The sequence below is a fragment of the Colletotrichum orchidophilum genome, assembly GCF_001831195.1.
Source record: "Colletotrichum orchidophilum strain IMI 309357 chromosome Unknown Scaffold_67.1, whole genome shotgun sequence".
Classification (NCBI taxonomy): domain Eukaryota; kingdom Fungi; phylum Ascomycota; class Sordariomycetes; order Glomerellales; family Glomerellaceae; genus Colletotrichum; species Colletotrichum orchidophilum.
In genome coordinates this window covers 207,661-227,572 of record NW_019173023.1, presented here as the reverse complement: position 1 = coordinate 227,572, position 19,912 = coordinate 207,661, and the positions used below count along the sequence as shown (strand labels likewise).

The following is a 19,912-nucleotide window of genomic DNA, read 5'->3' as shown; positions in this document are numbered from 1 at the left end:
CGGTTGGGGAAAATGTGAGACGCTTCGGTCGGCGACAACAGACAACCACGGACAATGGTGGGGTGGGTGGGATAATGCGTAGTTCAAGCTGTGATGAAGGAGGCAGAGAGGTAGTGGCAGGGTATCGAGGTGAGCGGCGTGGTTGAAACCAATTGCACGAATGATGCCACGAAAGAAAAGAATTCAACGTCGGAAGCCGCTGTTGTTCGTGGTCGATGAGGGTGTTTTGGGTGTTGTTGCTGTTGCCAAGTTTCCTGCAAGTCGCACGAGAACGAAACCGAGCTGAAAACGACGTAGAAGCAAGGTGGGATGATGGATGATGGATGCTTGGACGAATGGATGGACGACTGTTTGTCCATCTCTCTCTGTCTCACTTTCTCCCCAAGTCTGCGCCTTACATAGACTGCAGCTCAGGTTGTAATAAAGAACCCAAGATACCGACGCTATCCGTACGGAGTAGTCCAGCACAGCCCCATTGATGGGCACGATAGAAACCTCGACGCTGTTCGGAAAAGCGCCTAGTGTGATTTGTGCAACGAGGCGAGGTCATCGCACATCAACCCATGGGCCATGGCCGGCGCGCCCCTCCTTTCTTCCTCCAGACTCCGGGTCCTTCCAGGTTCCTTCCAGGTTCCTTCCAGGTTCCTTCCAGGTTCCCTGCAGCAATCCAGAAATTCAGAAATGACGTTCCCGTCTTGGAGAAGGGGGGTGACGAAGCCACTCGGGTCCATCCTACCCGTGACCCCAGCCAATGAAATCCCCGGCAGTCTGGTCATCCATGGAAACGGACTTCATTAGGCGACACCCTATTCATGCCACCCGATGATGACACCCCTTTTGGCCCTTTGGTCCCTTTTTGGGGGGATGCAGAGGGGTAACGTGTAGTGTATTCAGGCAAAGAAACATGTGCCTACCAACACACACGGTCGCCGGGTGCCTGTGGCGCCCGTTGTTTGAGCCACACACAAGAGTTGAAGACTACCTTAGTCGTACTCCGTAACCCAACCACATCGGGGACTGATTGACTGTGGTCGCTCCTCATTGACATAAGTCCTGGAAACGGCGCGCAATCTCTGCTGGACGTCCTGGGAACCGGACCGGCACCACGAAGCCATTTACTTACTTAGTAATTGCTGGATCGCTCTCGAGGTCGGTCTGCTTAGGCACGCTTATTCGGCCGAACGACGGAGGACCTTTGATGCCAAAAGCGCATGGACGACTCACAAAGTCAAAAATCCGGTTGTTCAAGGAATAAAAATACGTCCCAGCTACAGGCCGATTGCATTGTTTTGCATACATCAGGCTTCTCCAAGTACATGCTCTGGCAGCCAAAGCGCCAAACGTCCCATCATGATGCCCAGTGACCCAAGGCTTCCTGTACATGCCCCGATTGCAGTAAATAAATAAAATTTTATTAGTCATGGTTAAACGTCTTATAAACCGAAAAGAAAAAAAGATATCTCATCCTTTAGAACCAACCATCAAATCTTCAATGCTTCACAAAAGGAGAGCAGCAGCAAGAGCAGCGAAGCTACCGACTCCAAAGGCGACAATCTTCGCAGCTCCAGCTTGGACAGGCTTACTGGGGACGGCAGCAGCCGTTGTGTAGCTGGGCAACCCGCCCGTGGAGGTAGGCGCGTAGTTAAAGCCGGTACCCGCGAGGGTGGAATTATATCTGCCGACAGTGACGGGGATCGTCAGGGTCTTGTAGATGAACGTTGTCGAGTCGTCCTCTTTGACGGGGCAGTTCTTCCCGCCAGGACACTTGTCGCCGCCGGGGACAACCGAAGATGCCGTAGGCTTCGGGGGAGCAGAAATATCTCCGGGAGGTTGACTGCCACCTTGGCTCCCGATAGGCTTAGGAGCATCGCCAGTAGGCTTAGGAGGCTGGGGAATGTCGCCAGAGGGCTTGTTCCCTCCTTGGCTGCCGGTAGGCTTGGCAACATCGCCAGTAGATTGAGGGGGCTGAGGTACGTCACCGGAGGGCTTGGGAGGGTTGGGAAGGCCACCTGAAGGCTTAGTGCTACCAGAGGTGATGCCGGTGTATGGGCAGACGGTTGTATAGGCAGGGACGACCACAGTCGTGACGTGGCCGACGGGACAATTCAGAACATCGGGGGCGCACGATGTGATGGTATAGGTCTTTGTCGTGAAGACTGTGCTGGTGACCCATTGAGGAGGGGGGCTGATGGTAGGCACGGCGACAGCGGACGATGCTGCCGTAATGGGGCAGACAGTTGTGTACCACGGAATGGTCTCGGTGACGACTTGGCCTTTGGTGCAAGGCACATCAGGCTTGCAGGAAGTGACGGTGGTGATCTTGGTGGTGAAAACCGTGCTAGTGGTCAGCTCCTCGGGGGCACTGAGGGTGTTCTTGGCGGACTCGGACGGTGATTTGGTGCCGGTGGGCACATCTGAGATGGATAACGTCAAGGAGTTCTTGGCCGGTTCGGTGGCAGAACCGGTAGCAGAACCGGTGGCCTTGTCGGTGACGCTGCCAGAGGCAGTCTTGGTGGCATCTGCTGAGCCATTGGCACTGCCCGTCGAAGTTCCAGTGGCAGTGGCAGTGGCAGTGGCAGTGGCAGTGATAGTGTGGGAGTTCTCCATCGTGCTGGTGGGGAAGTCCTCGTCGTCCTCGTCGCAAGTGTCGGAGGCAGTAGCAGACTTGGTCGCGGAAGCGCTAGCACTGGCAGTGGCATTGGCGCTCAAGGTTGCAATGATACTGGACTGGGTAAGCGAGCCAGAGACTGACGCAGAGGAGATGGAGGCAGATCCGGTTGCGGAAACCGAAGAGTTGCCAAAAAAGGTGAAAGAAGCTGAGGCGGAGGCGGAGGAGGAGGCGGAGGCGGATATAGAAACAGACGCAGAGCTAGAAGCGGATGCCGACGGTGATGCCGACGGTGATTCTGACGCTGATTCTGACGCTGACGCTGATACAGAGGCAGAGGCAGAGGCAGAGGCAGAAGCAGAAACAGATGCCGAAGCGGAATGGCTGTAGCTCAAGGACACGGAGCTAAAGCTGGAGCTAGAGCTTGTCGAAGTGGTCGAAGCAACAGCAGCCGAGGTGCTGGCGGAAGAGATCAAGGACGAGGTCGAAGTCGAAACGCTGATGGTGGAAGTCTTGGCTGGGATGGGGTTGCAACCGTACTTCAGACCGTCGGCAATGGCCTCCTGGAACGACTGGCCATCAATCTGGTTGATGGCGCCGCGTGTGGCATCCCAGATAGAAACACCTCCAAAGTGCGGCTTGCTCTGGTACTTGCAGATTAACTCCTTGATCGCGGACGGAGGGGCATACCCGCTCCAGCCGGAATCAGCGCTGGCGAGGACGCCAATGTAGAGCTTCGCGTCCTGGCTCTTGGAGGTCTGAGAAATTACCGTCTCCCAGTCGTCGTAGTTGGGGGTGTCGGTGACTTCGCAGCCCGGGTTGTTGTAGAACTGGATGAAGAGAGAGTCAAACTTGGCGTTGTAGATGAGCTCCTTGAGCTGGAACCAGGTGTCTGATGTCGGGCACTGGGGAGCAGCAGAAATATGGTAGATACCGCAGCTGCGAAGCGTTTCGACCATCTTGATCCAGGGCTTTTGATCGGCTATCGTTGAAAGTCAGTGCCATCATACATCACAAATAGAGGCAATCTTCTTGACATACGGTACTTGAACTCGAGGTCAAAGTCGAAACCGTCGACTGCAATGTGTTCGGTCTCGCTAATGTCAAAAGGACGGGGGCCGTTCCAGCCCTGGTCGTAAGGACCAAAAGTCTTGTGCAACAAATCACCAAAATCATGGCCGTCCTGCTCGCTGTCAATGTCGTAGCTGCAGGGGCCGCCGGTAGGGCAGTAGCCACCAATAGCCAGGAGAATCTTGACGCCCTTTGCCTGACAGTACTGGATGTCTTTCTTGATGTAGTCACAATTCATGATCAACTTGGTGTCCTCGCCAGTCTTGGGGTTCTTGTAGTAGACCTCGCCGCCGCAGTGGCCGGCGAAGTTGGTGCCGGGGTATCCAGCGCTGTTCTTGGGAGAGTATGTGACGAAGGACAGAGAGACGGACGTGACGCCGGGAGCGTCACAGTAGCTTGATAGGCGGTCGGTAGGCTGTCCATATTGTCCCCAGTAAAGGTTGAGTCCAAGTAGTGGAGAAGCATTTGTGGTTGTCTGTGAAGATGAATGTGCCAGGGTCGGGCTGATGGCCGCGGCGGCGGCAAGGAACGACTTGCTGAAGAGCATATTTGTGGTAGTAAGGTGGTATTAGCTAATTAAGTGTTTCCGGACGTGTTCGCAACGACTGTAAGGTGGCCGAGGCCGTGGAAAGAGTGTTGACGTGATCTGAGATCAAAGAAAGGACGCAAACAAGATGTTTGCACGAAGGAGAACGCACGCCGTCGTCTCTTGCTTCTCAACAGGAACAGAGATGGAGGTGAAGGAACCAGGAGAGGGAGAAAGAGAGAACGTCCAGGGGACGACGGGAGGAGACTCCCATTCATAGTTGAACCATTGCCAGTCTCCACGAAGCGGCGCGACGATGTAGTGACTAACTACATTGAGGGGCGGTTGAGGAACATTGCCAAGAGGCAAAATGACTTGAGTGGAAGCCATGGCGAGGGGTGCAGGAGACCAATTTCCCCCTCGTGAGGACTACACCCGAGAGGTACGAATTTGCATTGACGCCCACAAGCGGCGCAGGCCGCAACGGTGTCGATGGGGGGGATTGGAGTGTGTCAGTGGGTGGGTGTGCAGACAGTGCGGGCGACGGCGTGGTGGTGAGCGGAGTTGAAGAGTTGACGATGGAAGAGGCGCGGTGGGCGGCTGTGGGCACATCGGAGGCACCACTTCCCAAATAGGCAAACGTTTCTTCGGTGGGCGCCTTCTCGGGCGGCGGTCCAGGGGTGGGCTCTCGCCGGCGCTGCATGGCAAAGCAGGCCGGTCCTGCTGAGTGGACAGGAACAGGAATAGCGCTGACCAAGCGACGTGAGAATAGGGTCGTTCCTCGTGTCTAATTCGCCGAGTCCCCTGAATGAGGTGGAACTACTGCCTGTCAGCGGCGCCAACGTAGCCCTCAACGACGGTTGAACCTGCAACCCATAGCTCTGGGCCTTGAGGTGGTTGCATTGTCGACAGAAGCTGCCCGGCGTTCCGGTCTTGAAGCCAGTCCCTTTACTAGTTGCTTCTTTCAGCCCAGTTGGTGGAGAGATCATAACAAAACATCCCGCCAAGCCGGTTTTGCATGATGAAAATATCTTGGTACCTAGTCCTGCTGCCTGTTCGTTGCGAGCCACTGGTCACTCCAGTCTGGCATACTAGGTACCTTAGGAAATCGAATTCAGTTGAGGCCCAGTTCATAACCTTACGATACATGTGAACGTCCCTGAAAAAGGAGAAGAACATGCGCCACGTTGGGCAAATTTCCATTCGTGTGGCAGGATTGGGTGAGGTCACTTACATGAAGTCGTCGACATGGCTTGAGAAAAAAAAACCATCTGATTTCAAGGACCAGGAGGCAAAAGAAAGATTTTCACAGATGGGCAACGCCATGAGCCCAGCTACAAGAACACCTCAACTGGACAAACTCGACTGTTTCTCCGTCTTGGTGGGACACGCCTTGCGCCGAACGGTGGGAGACGGGAAATTGGTGGCTGCAGGGAGGCGGCACACCGTCCACAATATTTTGGGACTTTGGTGAGCCACCAGCAGCCCAAGCCAAGGCCTTTTCTCACACCCTCTCAAACCGACTTTGACCACATCTGTCATCAGATGCGCCTTTTCCAATTTTCCGCAGCCAAGCCCTGAATGCATCTTACCATGAAGCCCGGAAATAATGAAGGCGGCGCCCTTCTTTCTTTCGGTTTCAAGGATCTGTTTGCTGGCAAGTATCCGTATCGCCCACGTGCAGTCTTCCAAGCGATTTTCGAGCGCTTGTTCCTTCACGCGCCAAAGAAATCAAGAGGACTAAGACCTGAGTGACAGCACCCATCAACGGGGTGGATGACGCCCCATCCCCATGTCACTGGGTCGGCCCTTTCGAAGGCGGATGCAAATCCTTGCGAACGGCCAAGATCCGAGGTTTTCGTTCCAGATGAGCATAACACTTTTCGGTACTCGTAAAACAGTTACAAGACATTGTGTTCCTCCGGAATATATTGTCGTTTGCGCCATGTGCAAAGCGTGCGGAGGATGCTCTGAGGCGTTTTCGCGCGTCTGATGCGAACCATTCTGCTTGAAGCAATGGAGAAGAACATGGATGTCTCTGTTTCTGTTTCTGGGATTGGGAATTGAATAACTTTCTGATAAAAATCAAATTTGTTCTATGACAATAGGTAGGCTATAGTGGACTTTAGATGAACATGGAAACCGTCAGGTACGGACGGTTCTTGACGTTGGCTACGGTATTATCCGAAAAAGGCAAGAGGAAGAGGAGGAAGCGACCCACATTCAAGCTACCCCGCCCGATCCTTTACCTGCCTCTTACCTACCTTACCGTACTACCTGGATGTCTTCAATCCCTGCCGGACGACACACTTGCTCTTTCAATATCATCTCACGATCAGCTACGCATACAGCCGTTGGATCGACATCGGAGAGCTGCCATCAGAGAAGGCCATGGTCAATAGGAGCACCATGACCACTTGCGCTTGTGATGCAGTTGTTTCGGCTCTCAGACGTCGCAAGGGAGCTCGTCGTCATCAGCAGATCATCTGGGATACAGAGCCAGCTCACTTACCAACTACGTTGGGCTTCAGCTTTTCCGGTCCTTCCTTTTGCAATATTTCATTTCCAAATTGAAATATGCTCTCTGAGAGCCCTGCCCTATGCCATGGTTGATTCTCCCACTTTGGGGTTACTCTTTCCACTCCTTAGCGCCGACAAACGCCGAAGACACATGCAATTCCCATCCTTCTCTCTTTCCTTCGCTTACACATTTCCAACCTGGCATTCGAATCCAGGAGCATCCCAAGTCACCCAAAACCTCACGCTTTCCAGAAATCCAAAATACAGAGAAAATGTACCAATTGGCGTACAATCTTGCATCGCCTGTCTTCATCCCCAGGTCATCCCATCGTCCGCGTCGTCATGGTCGGCCAGCCTCTCTTCTTCTGCGCCTAGCTGTCCAATATCCTTCCACCTCAAGGGATTCTGCTCCCATCCCCATTCGACGTGGAAGTCCACACCGCGGGCCTCCAAAAACCATGCCACCAGACACTCAATCGAGCACGGCGCCGGCCTTGGGCAATCGCTTGCCAGTGGCCCCGAGGGCATCTCCTCGCATCCGGAGAAGTCACGGAGTGCCGGCCGAGAGGGATTCGCTGCGAGGTCGACCATCTGTTGGAATCGGTCGTACATGTACAGCCAGTGGCCCATGGCCGCTGCGCTTCCGTACGCGATTTGGTCGGTTGGTCCTGTTCGAGTGAATCAGGTCAGCTGCCATCCTGCTTTGCAATTCGTACACTGTCTCGACAAGATTCACTTACCAACGCCGACACGTCCGCTCATACGGGCACAGTAGAAGTAGTGTTCGCCCCGTGGGTGTGGCAGAATGAGTGTGTTCGGCCCTAGCTCCTCCAACGTCTTGAATTGGGGTCTCGCCCACAACGACGTATCTGGCCGAATCCGCAGTACTGTATCGTGAGTATATCCGTTGGCGATGCTCCAAGCCCACCACCGTTGTGCCGCCAACGATACGGTTCTCAGTTGATTATTCAACCTGCCCAGCCTGTCGCCACACGGCGTCGCCGCCATCGCTTCCTTGCCGCCAGGATATTCCGCTTCGGTCTCGCTCACCGGCAAAACATCGACCGATCGCAAGTGGGAGCCATAACACTCCCGTAGCCCCGCTTCTATGGACTCCTTGGTTCGCTTGAACACGTCTACGTCGCCCGGCTCGTAGAGCATGTAGGCGAACACGTCGATCCTCTCAAAAGCCGGATGGTCGGCGATGAGCTCCGACATGTGCGTCTTGCAGGTTACGTGGTTGGTTCTGTACAGCCCAGCAATGATGACGGCCAGGCTGCGCTCCTTTTCGCGCTCACTTGGTGGCACGTACAAGTCGCATAGCCCGGGAATCGCGAGTCTCCCTGTATCCGACAGCTCAAGTTGGCCTGAGCTTCTCTTCGACATGGCCTTCGTTTGCGACTCGTCGTCCTCGCTACGTCCTAGGATACCTCCCTTCGTCTTCTTGCAGGCCGGTTCCAGGTCGCTATGCCAAACCGTCGTCCAAGTATTCTTCAACATGGCGTTCAATACGATTCGCACGTGGCCCTTGTTGTTCTCAACAACGACTGTGCGACCACCCTTGTGCATATCACCCGTCGCGGTCCACCAAACGGGATGAGAGCTGCCGTCGTCATCAACCCTGTTGAGAACCAGATCGCCATCATCTTGCAGACTAAGAGCGTAACGACCGCTCGGGGATGTGAAGATGGGGGTCCCCGCGGACAGCAGAACTCCGTCAGCATCGGGTGTCAAACTAGCGGTGTGTGAGCCGGCGCCGCTACCGCCACCACCGCTCCCTGCCGGCGCCTTCGGTGAAGAGTCTGGTGTAGGTCGGTGTAAGTTAGGCACCGGTAGCCCGGAGCTGGCGACGCGCCAGTCTGGTTGTAGGACAAATATCGCGGACAAAATGAAGATGAGCAGGGCGCCAATGACGACTTTTGACCGGCGGGAGGAGCCACTCCTCAGTCTTGCCCATCGAGATTGGTTTTCGATCATGTTGCGGTCGTGTGTCGGACCCATGGCCCTTTCCCTTCAGGTCAGTTTCCGCTCTCTTTCTGCTTTTCCCGATTGTCCTTGCTGCGTGGAAAATTAGTTGGCAAGAAGCGAAAGGATCCTGATTCCAGGAACCCTTTACCGGCCCTTTTGGTGTGAGAGTGCAGGCAAATGGAACCGAATTTGCCACCTTTCTAGGAAACTAGGAAACTGAGCGAACACCCCGCGCTATATCAGATGACGCTCGAACTGGCCGTTGAGCTCAGACCTCCTCCTTTTTGGCAGGGTCAGTATCGTTATGGTAAACAAGTCCTGCAATCGATATGCACAAGTGGGTTGGGCGAGAACGAAAATAGACTTTGTGTTTTGTTGCGACGACTCGTAAGCTGCCTTCTCTTGCCGGAGCAACCTAAGGAGTGGTGGCCGAGGCGGCAAGAGGCGGACACTTTTTTTTTGGGTCGTCGATGGAATCGCCCGCTGCGCAAGTCTCTTTTCTCACAAGCCAATCCCGGTTGAGAAGAAGAGGCAAAAGATTGGATAGGACCAGAAGCATAAAAATCGTGGAGAAGGAAAAGCACAGAGACGGGACGAAGAGAAATACGAACCCTCCCCAAAAGGTCAACGCAGAAATCTGAGACGAAGTCAGGGGGGGTTTCTGGCGTATGAATTGTACGGGAAAGTCTTGGCGGTCCGGACAGCCCGGCGATTGCCAACAGTACAGCAAGCTCAGGGATAATCAAACCTTGGAACTGAAATAATCTTCGAGGCTCGGCGTCCCAGCGTAGGGATGGCAGGCCGCAGGACTAGGCGTTAAATTAGGACATTTACGTGGGCGGCGAGGACGGAAGAGGGAAGGAAAAAGGTTGTTAGATTGTACATGCCGCTAGTTGGGGAGAAGGGGGGGCGACAGGTCCACGCAGCGATGCAGCCATCTTTGGGGCGATATTGAGCCATCACACATAGATTGGGATGATGACATTTGTCGACCGAGGGAGATTTGGTCGCTGCAAGTACAATGTAAGAAGCAAGGACTGCGGGAGGCTGCGGGTAGATGGATGTGTGAACACACAACCCGGGCGCGAGTTTGGGGATACACACACTCTTGTCGAACATGACTTCGAAAAGTTCGAGTCTCGAGAAGCGCAGTCGTACACGTGTAATACGTGAGCCGGGCGAGAGCTGGGAAATGACGCAACCAATCGGACGGCTGCCTTTGGACCCTTGACGTGGACTTTGGGAGGCGCAAGAGGGCGACGACGCACTCCCGTCTCCAATCGCGCGCGACTTTCATAGTCGTTTTCTCTTTTTAGAACGAAATGTACGTCCCTCCTGGCCTTGGCTGTGCTCTTGCTTGGTGTCTTTTCTTCTGTTGTCAGCCGTGGATCAAGTCGAACTGGAGGCGCCGCAGCACAAGTAACCGCTGCTTATACTCGAAATATTCTCAAGTGATTAGTCCTTTTGCCCGACTTCTTATTCGACACGATAAGGTCATTTACCAAAAACATGAATGGCCTCTCTCTCTCTCTCTCTGTCCAACTTTCTCCCGTAAGCTGATCGGGGCTGCTTCGTAGAGATAGACTTGGCGGGCAAAGTGCCAAGAAACCCTCTTTTTGCCCGAGTGCCCTGACTACCTTGCACTAGGAACGCCTATCGGGATCGGGGCTAACGGGGTGGGTGGGTGGTGGGGACGTTGTGCCGGGGCCGAACGTGCAGTTACATTGTAAGAAACGCTGCTTTTTCGGGGGTTGTCTATGATTCCACATCTCAGAGTCCCTTGCTGGATATTTAAATTGGCGCAGATAAGAGTGCGGATGAGAGCTTGAGAGTGACATGGTAAGTTAGCACGGTACTCCGTAGACTGGTAAGAAAAGGCAGTACGCCAGAGAAGGCCCAGGCCTAGCAACCAGCATCAAGAAGGGGGGGTTTGCCTGACGAAAAGGACCAAGGTAGAACCAAATCAACCCTCGATCCCTGACGCGGACGGGGACGGACGGGAATGCGTATCTCTCTCTTTCTCTATCTCTCTCTGCGTGTGTGTGTGCGTGTGTCACTGTGAGTGCGACGCCAATGCAACCCGCACGCCCTGCGCAACTGCAAGCCTGCGCCCCACGTAAGGTACCCATATGCAACGACGTCGTGTTCCCTGTCGGCACTCTTGGTGCACAGTCCTCGGGTCTCGTTTTTGCTTCTTCTGATTTTCTTCTTGTTGTTGTTCCTGCAATGCATGTAGTGATTTTCGTTGCGAGGTTCTCTGGACCGTGGGGGTTCTGGTACACCTGTTTAGTTGGAATACCGGTGCTCAAAGCTGCGAGACCTTGAATTGGATCTTGAGAGCCCCCCCCCCCACCCCTCCTTTTATTGGTGCGCCGGAAGAAGATCGAGAAAGACATCGAATTACATTAGAAAAGCGACGTTTGGTGGACAACGTTCCAGACACACGGAACCAGAGCCCCTGCTATATTCAAAATCAATTCCTGTCCTTGAATCGTAAGCCCCCGCATTAGAGGCTTTATCGCACTCCCGGTGCCCTCGCGTTTATGCATAACGCATCAATAAGAAGAGGAGGAAAAAAAACTAGAGTCTCTAGAGTCCGAGACTAGACTCTGTGGACTCTGGGCCACTCGATAACCACTGCCACGCCGCTCCGTCGGTAGACGGTACGGACGCGTGGGACGGTAAGACCGGACCCTGACGTCGTCCAACAGGGCCGTGCGGCTCTCTCTCCTTTTCCACTTTGCTCTGTCCCTCTCAGTCTCGCGTGTCTCTCACCATTTCACAAACTCACAGTTGAGACGTATCGCATGTTCCTAGGGCTGTCAAGAGACGTCAAGCGAGAGCTACGCCCGTTCGATTTCCCATCAGGAAAGATTAAAAAAAAAAAAGGGCAGAGTTTGACTAGTTTCACGGTCATGACGCGGCAGGGGCGCGGCAACGGCAGCGTGAACGGGAACTAAGGAGTACCGGTATCCAATAGTGGTATTGATAATACTCTAGTATATGATTGGACAGATCGATTTTGAGTTTTTCGCTTCTCAGCACGGCCAGAGGGAAAAGGGGCTTGCCTGAAGCAAGCCACGATAACGACCCGTTTCTGTTTAAACACTCGGATTAAGAAGCGTTATAGATCCGTCTCGGCAACTTTTTTCGTCAGCGGTCAAAAAGTTGCAACACTCTCTCAAGTCGTGACCTGATAGACAGACAGACAGACAGACATCCTCTCCGCGGCTCCTTTCAGTTTCAGACAAACACCGAAGTCTCGGCAGCAGCCATCTGCCGCTTCCGCGCCGCGTTCATGGCCTTCAACTTGGCCGTGCCGAGTCCGGCAACGCCGTTCTCCTGGTTATCGCCCAGCCACGGCTTCTTGGAATCGCCCAGCATGCTGCCCGCGAGAAAGTACGCGACCTGGCCGAGGATGATGAGCACAAAGGCGATGGGGTACATCCAGTGGATGGAGTAGCCAAACACATTGACGCCGATAATGATGCCCCAAAAGTTGCCCGTCAGCAGCGAAATGTTGTAAAACGCGGCGCTGGCCATGCGCAGCAGCAGCGGCACCACGCTGTAAAACAGGCAGAGCGCAAACGTGTAGCCGAGGAGGTACCCGACGGCCGGGCCGTTCCACGTCGCCTCGCGGAAGGACTCGCGGTCAAAGATGGCGGCCTGGACGCCGTTGATGCACATGCCCCACAGGCCCATGAAGGAGAGCACCTCGTAGACGGGCCGGCGGCTGACGAACCACTCCTCGGCGACGTTGGTGACGCCGTACAGGGTGGCACCGAGCAGGGCAAAGAGGTCGCCCTTGACCATGTCGATGCCCGGTCCGCCGTTGGTGCCGGTGATGTGGTCGCTCGCCAAGAGGACGCCGCAGCCGCCAATGGCGACGAGGATGCCGACGATCTGGAAGACCTTGTAGCGGACGCGGAGGAGGAAGAAGGAGAGGATGATGACGACGACAATGGCCCAGAAGTTGAGGAGCTGGGCCGAGAGGATGTTGGTGTAGCGGTAGGCCAGCACGGTGAAATAGTTGCCCTCGACGTCGAGGAAGGAGAGGATAAAGTACTTCCAGCCGTCGCGGAGGAGGAGCTTGCCCCACTTCTTGAAGCCGTACTTGTAGATGGTGACGGGGAAGTAGATGAGGAAGAGGAGGATGTAGTTGAAGACGGTCTGGAAGGCCGGGATCGACACGCCGTTGTTGGCGAGGAAGGACGTGAAGGTGTTGGTCGAGGTGATGCACAGCGCGAGGATCTGTCCGATGATGAGGACGATCCAAAAGTCGACGGTGGTGAAGTAGCTCCACCAGTGCACTTTCTGGGCCTCGATGTCGTGCAGGCCCTGGCCGACGAGCTCTGACTCGTCGTGGCCGGCGGTGATTTGCGTCGTCGTCACCGGCGAGGTGTTGAGGTTCTTGGTGGTGTCGTCGTCGATGGCGGCCATGGTGGGCAGCGGTGCGTAGGCGTGGCCGGGGTCGGTCTCTGGGGTCCTGGTGAAGGGGAGACGCGGCAACTGCAGCGGTAGCGGTAGCGACAGGATGGTCTTGAAGTGGCCGGGTGCGATGCTGGGCATATAGCGATCTGGAGGGTGCGGTCAGTCCCCTGTCGTTGATGTCGGACGTGGATGCGGTTGGGGATCATCCTGTCTGGTGGTTTTGTTCCACATACCTTTGGTGCGCACACAAGCTCAGTCAGACGGGATGTCGTCTGCGCGAAACAAGTTCAACCTTTGGTCGAGTTCTGTTGTCGCGGTGTATGTGGTGGTTGGTGTGATCTAGTTGTAATGTGAACTGCTCTGGTCTTTCTCGTCCCCTGGCAGCAAGCGCAAAGACTCAAGTCGCCTGCTGTTTTGTCTATCTCACGATAGCACGGCACATGGACGATGCGCCGGGAAGTGGTATGCGAAGAAGTTGGCCAAGGCGGCGCGCAACATATGATTGTCGTTGGAGGGGTTTGGAGCGGGTTGCTGATGCCTTTGGTCGGCAACGCGTGATAAAGGCAGGCAATTGGTATCGGCGCAAAACTTTGATTGGCACGTTGCTTCAAGTCGTGGCAACGGAGGGAGGGGAAGGGGAGGAGGGATACGATGAAGCGGCTGGATTTTTATCACGGCAACATCCCAGTCGGCAGAACCAACAGCAGAGAGAGGGAAAAAAAATTCAGCTGCGCTATCGCCCAAGAAAGGTGTTGGTGGACGGGATGCAGTGGTGGGGAGCTATCGCAATCGCCACGAGAGGGGACTGGACGGTGTGTGGGGCCCAGTTCTTCATGTGATGCTCCCGCTCGCCTGACTGGTCCGGCCCCCCAGACCACCGCTGCACCCAACCGGCCCAGGATGGCGGGACCGGCCGATTACACGATTTCCCACCCACCGCCTCCTTCCAGTGGACGGCGCGCCGGCCAAGACGTCCTTTTGGGGGGACCTGACCCCCGTCCTTCAGCGCACTTGTCCGGGATCTGGACTGCACATGGCCCGTGTTGGCGTGCTTTTTCCTATGCGTGGTGGGGGTTGCGGAGGGCGGCAGAGGGCGGCAACTGCGGGCTCGGCGGCGGGGGTCTCTTGAATCCTCCCGAAGCCCTCAATGTAGGTTGAATCTACCACTTAATCCTATAACCCCACCAAATTCTGTCCTTGCCCGCCGCTATTTGCGATGTCTGAAATACGCGACCAAGCATGTAACAGCATATAGTCCATATAGTCCCAACGTGACCAAGATGACTGATGCTATCTTCCAGTACAAAACCATCGCCTCCCAATAGGTGAGCCATGCGTATAAGCCATACACTAGGATTGCGAACAGCCAAAATGCAATAGGTCTCCAGTCATGACCGGGTTTTCTGGCATGGCGCTTCCCCCAGTCGAGAGCTGTCAACCCAAGTAAAATGGTAGCGTGTCCTGCGAATGGATAGCTCAAGATGATCAGATAGAAGACGCCACCTTCGGTAAACATATAATCCATAGGTGTCCAGTATGGGTATACGTACAATGCATCTGGCACGTCAACCTTCATATACTCATATACATAGTAGAATATGTCAGTTGCGTATCGAAAGAGAAAAAAGACGTGAACCCCAATGACAACAAGGCTTGAAGTCAGATAAGGCAACATCCATTGCATCCCAGAATAGTTGCCCCCTAAGACAACAGATGCTAGACTTATGCGGTTGTCCTGGCTAGCTTGATCCGAACCGCCTCCGTCGCCAGAGATTCCCGTGTTCAGCTGCCGCCTCTCCTGGCTAGCTTCCGTCGCTATTAATGGTGTCATTGCCATCGATATCGAAGCCTCGTCGATGTGCTGGCTTTGACCTGTGCTATGACCGGTGTGCGGATGACAATCAGAAGCTGGTGTTCTGCCCATGTTGTGAACCCGTGAGTCCGAATCTGTGGACTCTGAGACTAGTGGACCGAAAAACGTAGTCAGAGGTGCTGCCAGGAGTAGCACTGGAAGCACCTGACCAAATTGCCATCGGGTACTATGAGAGTTATCCCCCGAGTACTCCGTCTCCTCCCATTCGTCAAAGGAGGACATCGCAAGTTTCGAAGTACCCCAGAGCAGGATGACCCAGAGCCAAAATATCTAACCACACATTGATTTTAGTACATGAATCTTGTAGTGTATACAATATGCGGCTTACTTCTCCCAGCATGGAGTTAAATAGGTCAGCTTGCGTGCGGACCAGTATTATTGCTGCCAATACGGGCCTGATGATCAATCCGTACCGCAACGAGTTGAAGTCTTGACTAGCCGTTGTTCTGCTAGTTGCAATGCCGGTAGGGTACAAGAGAACTTCCAGTCTTTGCAACCGTCGACGCATAAAATTACCCAAGGGGACAAGAAGATTCCGGTGCATTCCTTCAGATAAGCGCGTCGAGAGCTTGAAAGACCTGGCTAGAAATCCGACAATGATGAACGTTTGTGAGATGAGCATTTCCACAAAAGCAGGCGTCTGACTGAATGGTGTCTCGGTTTCCAGCTTTTGGTACAGGCCTTTTGCGCATTTCAAGTGGAAAAAGCAGATTGCAGGCGTGTACGTGTCAGCGGCGGACGCGTAGTACTTTTTCTCGCCCTCGTCCCAGTTGAAGAAAGCTGTCGGCGCCATGGCTACGATGAGCATGAGTAAGAGGACGAGCATCAATGACAAACGAATATATCTCGCCCACGATTCTTTCTGCAAGTATCTCCTCAGGACCGTCAATCCGGACAGGTGAGTAACACAAGAGAACCAGGCCAAGTAGACTATCATTTCCCAGTGAATAGCTAAGAGAGTTTTGTCCAAGCATATGAAGCCGCTAGCAAGGATGCTTATTCCTGTAATGATTTGGACGTCGCACATGCTCAAGATGGACTAAAGCGGAGTTATTAGTAGTGTTATCCATGACTCTAGGACCATTATGAAGCTGTTACCTTGTTGAAGCCCATTTGAATGCGTTCTGAACGGGCGGTTCCAACGGTAGGTAATGTGATCCGGCACTTTTTGAGCACGTTCCTGGTCTGAAGCCTCAGCCATGCCAACAGTTTGACATCGATTGGATTCGGGGTCCAATAAATTGGATCCACCGGCGCATTTGCGACAGTTCCCGCACCAGTAAGAACTCGTCGCACAGTAGATCGAACTTGGCGTTCGATGCTGAGATTTTGCCGTGGCGGTGGGGCTTCTGGGTCGTATGCAACGAAGTAGTGGACCAATATCAGAGCAAAAACAATGTAAGCTGTGCCCATGAAGCCTATGAGAACCTTGAAACGGTGAAGTGAGGTAAGCGATTGCGGGCAAACTTCGCCAAAGGCATATGAGAACGAATCCTCGCGAGGTATGAGACCTACCCCAGTTCCTGCTATATCGCTGTTCGATTTCCACTCATTTGGCCCCTCACAACTGACGTTGAATGGACATCCATCAATCGCCATCGTTTTATGAAGTGATAGAATAGAGAAGCTTCCAAACAACAGTGTAGGCACTGCCTTTTCAAACTGCCAGCGCCTTCAGCGAGCTGGCAGAGAAACAGAGAACCACGTGTGTGAGAGGTAAGAATGTAGAGACGAGGCATGGTAGAAGGCTTATATAAATGTCTCTCATGTGCGGGTTTGGCCTGACGTGAGCCACACCGTCTTCGGCTTTGGCTGACGCTTGTACAACCATTTAACCAGTGACACCCACTTCAAATCCGTGCTTTTGCATCAAAAATTGACAATTTTCGGGGAGTTATCATCAATCATGTTGAGAATCCCAGATTAGGCCACCATAATCATGGTGTTATCAATCAGGCTGACCTATGAGAGCATGCCTGATGACTTTCATGTGGCGGAATCGAAATCCTGGAGGAGCCTTCGCCTCCAGTAATTCACGACAGTGGTCAGCCTGCATGCCGGGGGCGCAAAATTCTTGGCAAATCGAAAGGATTCGATAAGTAAAAGTTGCTTCTGACCACAAGGCGGATCTGCCTCGAAGCAGGCCACCTCAATAATGGACGGCGGACGTTCTTTGACCCCCTGAAACCGGCCCCACATCGGACCGGATAGTCGTGTCCGTTGGCTCGGAGCCACCCGATGGATGACTTCAACCACCTACCTCTGCCATGAAATTTGGAGGAAATTGTGCACCTTCTTAACGATTTTCGACCGGTGTTGACTGCCCCCCCCCCCCCAGGTTATCTTCATCATTGATTTCCACACACTACTTCTCTCCGTGCATGCTCAAAGGACCGCGTGTAATCTCAACATCGTTGCAGCATTGAGGGCCGCTCAAACCTCCGTCTACCTAGTATGACCATGAGCGATTACGACTTGAAGGCTACCTCGAGCAAGAAAAATGTTTTCCTGTGGCAGCCTGTCGACATCATTCTGGTGGATCGAGAAACCCTGTACGGCAAAGAATGTCGCTACCGGCGAAGCTTTTGCCTGTGTGACCTTGGCATCGCCCGATCCCAAATCTAGCCTTTCTGCATCATGGAAGTCTAGATTGTCTCCTCCCGGTGCCACGCACGGATTGAGGAGCGAAAGCGATGGCTGTGAAAGAGCTGCAGTCACACCAATAGAGAGACCGCCGAATCGTTAATCTAGTGTCTTTGGTATATTCAGTTCAAAAAAGAAAAAGAAAAAAAGGGATGCTGCCCTGTGCCTTGTCGCAAGACATTTGCGCCATTAGCAGCAAAATAGGCCATGATCATCAACTCTTTTTTCTTTCCGAGTCCTCCGCCCATCCTCATTAAGTCCAGACGTCCCGGTGCGTTAAAGCATCCTACACATACAATCCTTTTGGCCTAGCTTCTTCGACACCGACACGGAATCTCTATACATTCCAACCCTTTTTAGGTGGTGGATGGTCTCATAACCATCGTCAGACAGGCCCTCTTTACAGAACAGCAGCGATACCAGCAATGGCAGCGAGAGCAAGGCCACCAACGGCGACGGAGCCCTGAGCAGCAGCGTTGCCAGTGGAGGGAGCAGTAGAGCGGGCACCGGTGCCGCTAGCAGTAGCAGTACCAGCGCGCGAGGCGGAGACAGTGGCGTTGCTGAAGGGGGCAGAGGCGTTACTGGCAGGGGTAGCGGTGATGGAGGCAGAAGCGGAAGCCAGGACAGTAGAGACGGGGAGAGGGACGGACGGGGCAGCCGAGGCGGTGGGCTGGGCAGAGCCGGCGGTGGCAGCGAAGTCGGCGCAAGCTTTGGCGGCGGCGTTTTGGGCCGCGGTAAGGTCGGTCGAGTTGCAGGCGGCGAGCAGGCAGGGGGCGGCGATGGGGGCGAGGGCCTCCTGTTTCTCCTTGGTGCACTGGCAGGCGGTGTCGGTCAGGTTGCAGCCGACCTTGGGGATGGCCTCGGCCAGACAGGAAAGCTAAGGGAGGAATGTCAGCTTTGGGTCATGGGACTTGTTGGTCGCATCGCCCCGTGTGAAGGGGATCGTGACGTACGGCACACTTAGGCTGGCCAGAGAAGTCCTGGGCAATGACAAGGCCGGCGGCGGCGACGAGGGCGAGGGTGAACTTCATTGTGAACGTTGTTTTGGTTGCTGTGAGTATTACACGGTATTAGATTGATATATCGATCGATAAGATATAATACGTGACGAGATGGACGACGTTGAGATAAGTGGACATGAAGTTGCACAAGGCAGTATTCGAAGAGAGCCTTTTCAACGCCGACCCGACGAGAAGGGAAGGGCCATAAATATGAGTCCAGCGCGCCGCAAGCCACCACATTCTTTCGGGGAAGGGAGTAATAGGAGCGAGAGAGAGAGAGAGAGAGAGAGAGGGACCCCTGGGCCCTGGTCCTGACCTGAAGCTTCTCCCCTTCTGCCCTCTCCCTCGTAAAAAGCTTATCCCATATATCTTTACCGCGCAGCGGCGGGCGCGCGCGACGGCGGCGTCCCCAATATCATTGGAGTGGAGGACGGGATGTAGAGTTACGTTAGCTCCGCTGAGGAGGCGTTAGCTTTGGGCTTTTCTGCTGGGGCGACGCGACATTGTGCGAGGCAAGGGGGGGTGAACCTTGGGGTCGCCGAGCTACTGCAAAGAACTGGGACGAACTTGGACCCGGTTCCGTTCGACCTATAGCTAGTCCCGAGACTACGGACCGGGTTCTGGCCAGGAACATACAACCATGATCTTTTTGGTTCCCAAATTAGCTCCACGAGGAAAGGGTTGGCACTGGCAGGCGCAGAAAGACGGGAAATCAGCCATTCTCGAGCTGGGCGAGTGAAGTGACTTGTGGCGCTCGCCACTGAGGTGACATCCAGTTGACTCTTTCGGGCTCCAATGGAACGCCAGCGAATTTGGCTACCCTCATTTGACCGACTGGCTGGTGGGAGGAGCTGGATGCTTCCGCGAGGTTGTCCACAGTCCAGCCATCTAGCTGTCTAGCTATTTAGGTGGTCCACGTTATGTCGCGGTCCGTCCGTCCGTCCGTCAAACAGCTCACGCCTAAGCTGTCTAGCTCGTGTCCTGACTCTCGATTGCCTGTCGACCTGGGCTTAGCGTCCAGCCTTGAGGAAAGCGTGGCAGCCAGCAGGCCAGCGAGAGAAGGACGAAATACGGGCATCTGTGCGTTTTGATTGGATGGCAGGTGGCTTGAGCCGAACCAAGAACGCTTTGAGTCGGCTGGCTGTGCTGAGACAACCATCGGATTGATCGAATTGCCTTGTCAGTGATCTGCCCTGTCGTGTTGGCACTTTCCCTTCCCATCAGTCCTTCTTCAGAGTCTGTTAGTCAGTGAGCCTGCCGCGTTCACTTTC

At 54.3% G+C, this 19,912-nt stretch overlaps 5 protein-coding genes across 5 annotated transcripts; all 5 read right to left on the bottom strand.

Annotated features, from left to right (window-relative positions):
* Window positions 1-1,497: 1,497 nt before the first annotated feature.
* On the bottom strand, window positions 1,498-4,226 carry CORC01_08099 (endochitinase; the record flags this gene model as incomplete). Its single annotated transcript, XM_022619734.1, has 2 exons — window positions 1,498-3,590; window positions 3,650-4,226. The coding sequence occupies 2 exons, from the start codon at window positions 4,224-4,226 to the stop codon at window positions 1,498-1,500; spliced, it is 2,670 nt and encodes an 889-aa protein (XP_022473798.1).
* A 2,808-nt stretch (window positions 4,227-7,034) lies between these two features.
* Window positions 7,035-8,726, bottom strand: CORC01_08098 (uncharacterized protein; the record flags this gene model as incomplete). Its single annotated transcript, XM_022619733.1, has 2 exons — window positions 7,035-7,393; window positions 7,466-8,726. 2 exons carry the CDS (start codon window positions 8,724-8,726, stop codon window positions 7,035-7,037), a joined length of 1,620 nt encoding a protein of 539 aa, XP_022473797.1.
* Window positions 8,727-11,936: 3,210 nt separating this feature from the next.
* CORC01_08097 (uncharacterized protein) lies at window positions 11,937-13,262 on the bottom strand (the record flags this gene model as incomplete). Its single annotated transcript, XM_022619732.1, has 1 exon — window positions 11,937-13,262. One exon carries the CDS (start codon window positions 13,260-13,262, stop codon window positions 11,937-11,939), a length of 1,326 nt encoding a protein of 441 aa, XP_022473796.1.
* Window positions 13,263-14,951: 1,689 nt separating this feature from the next.
* Window positions 14,952-16,596, bottom strand: CORC01_08096 (uncharacterized protein; the record flags this gene model as incomplete). The annotated part of the gene is made up of 3 exons (XM_022619731.1): window positions 14,952-15,086; window positions 15,326-16,036; window positions 16,096-16,596. 3 exons carry the CDS (start codon window positions 16,594-16,596, stop codon window positions 14,952-14,954), a joined length of 1,347 nt encoding a protein of 448 aa, XP_022473795.1.
* Window positions 16,597-18,040: 1,444 nt separating this feature from the next.
* Window positions 18,041-18,671, bottom strand: CORC01_08095 (uncharacterized protein; the record flags this gene model as incomplete). The annotated part of the gene is made up of 2 exons (XM_022619730.1): window positions 18,041-18,517; window positions 18,594-18,671. The coding sequence occupies 2 exons, from the start codon at window positions 18,669-18,671 to the stop codon at window positions 18,041-18,043; spliced, it is 555 nt and encodes a 184-aa protein (XP_022473794.1).
* Window positions 18,672-19,912: the final 1,241 nt, after the last annotated feature.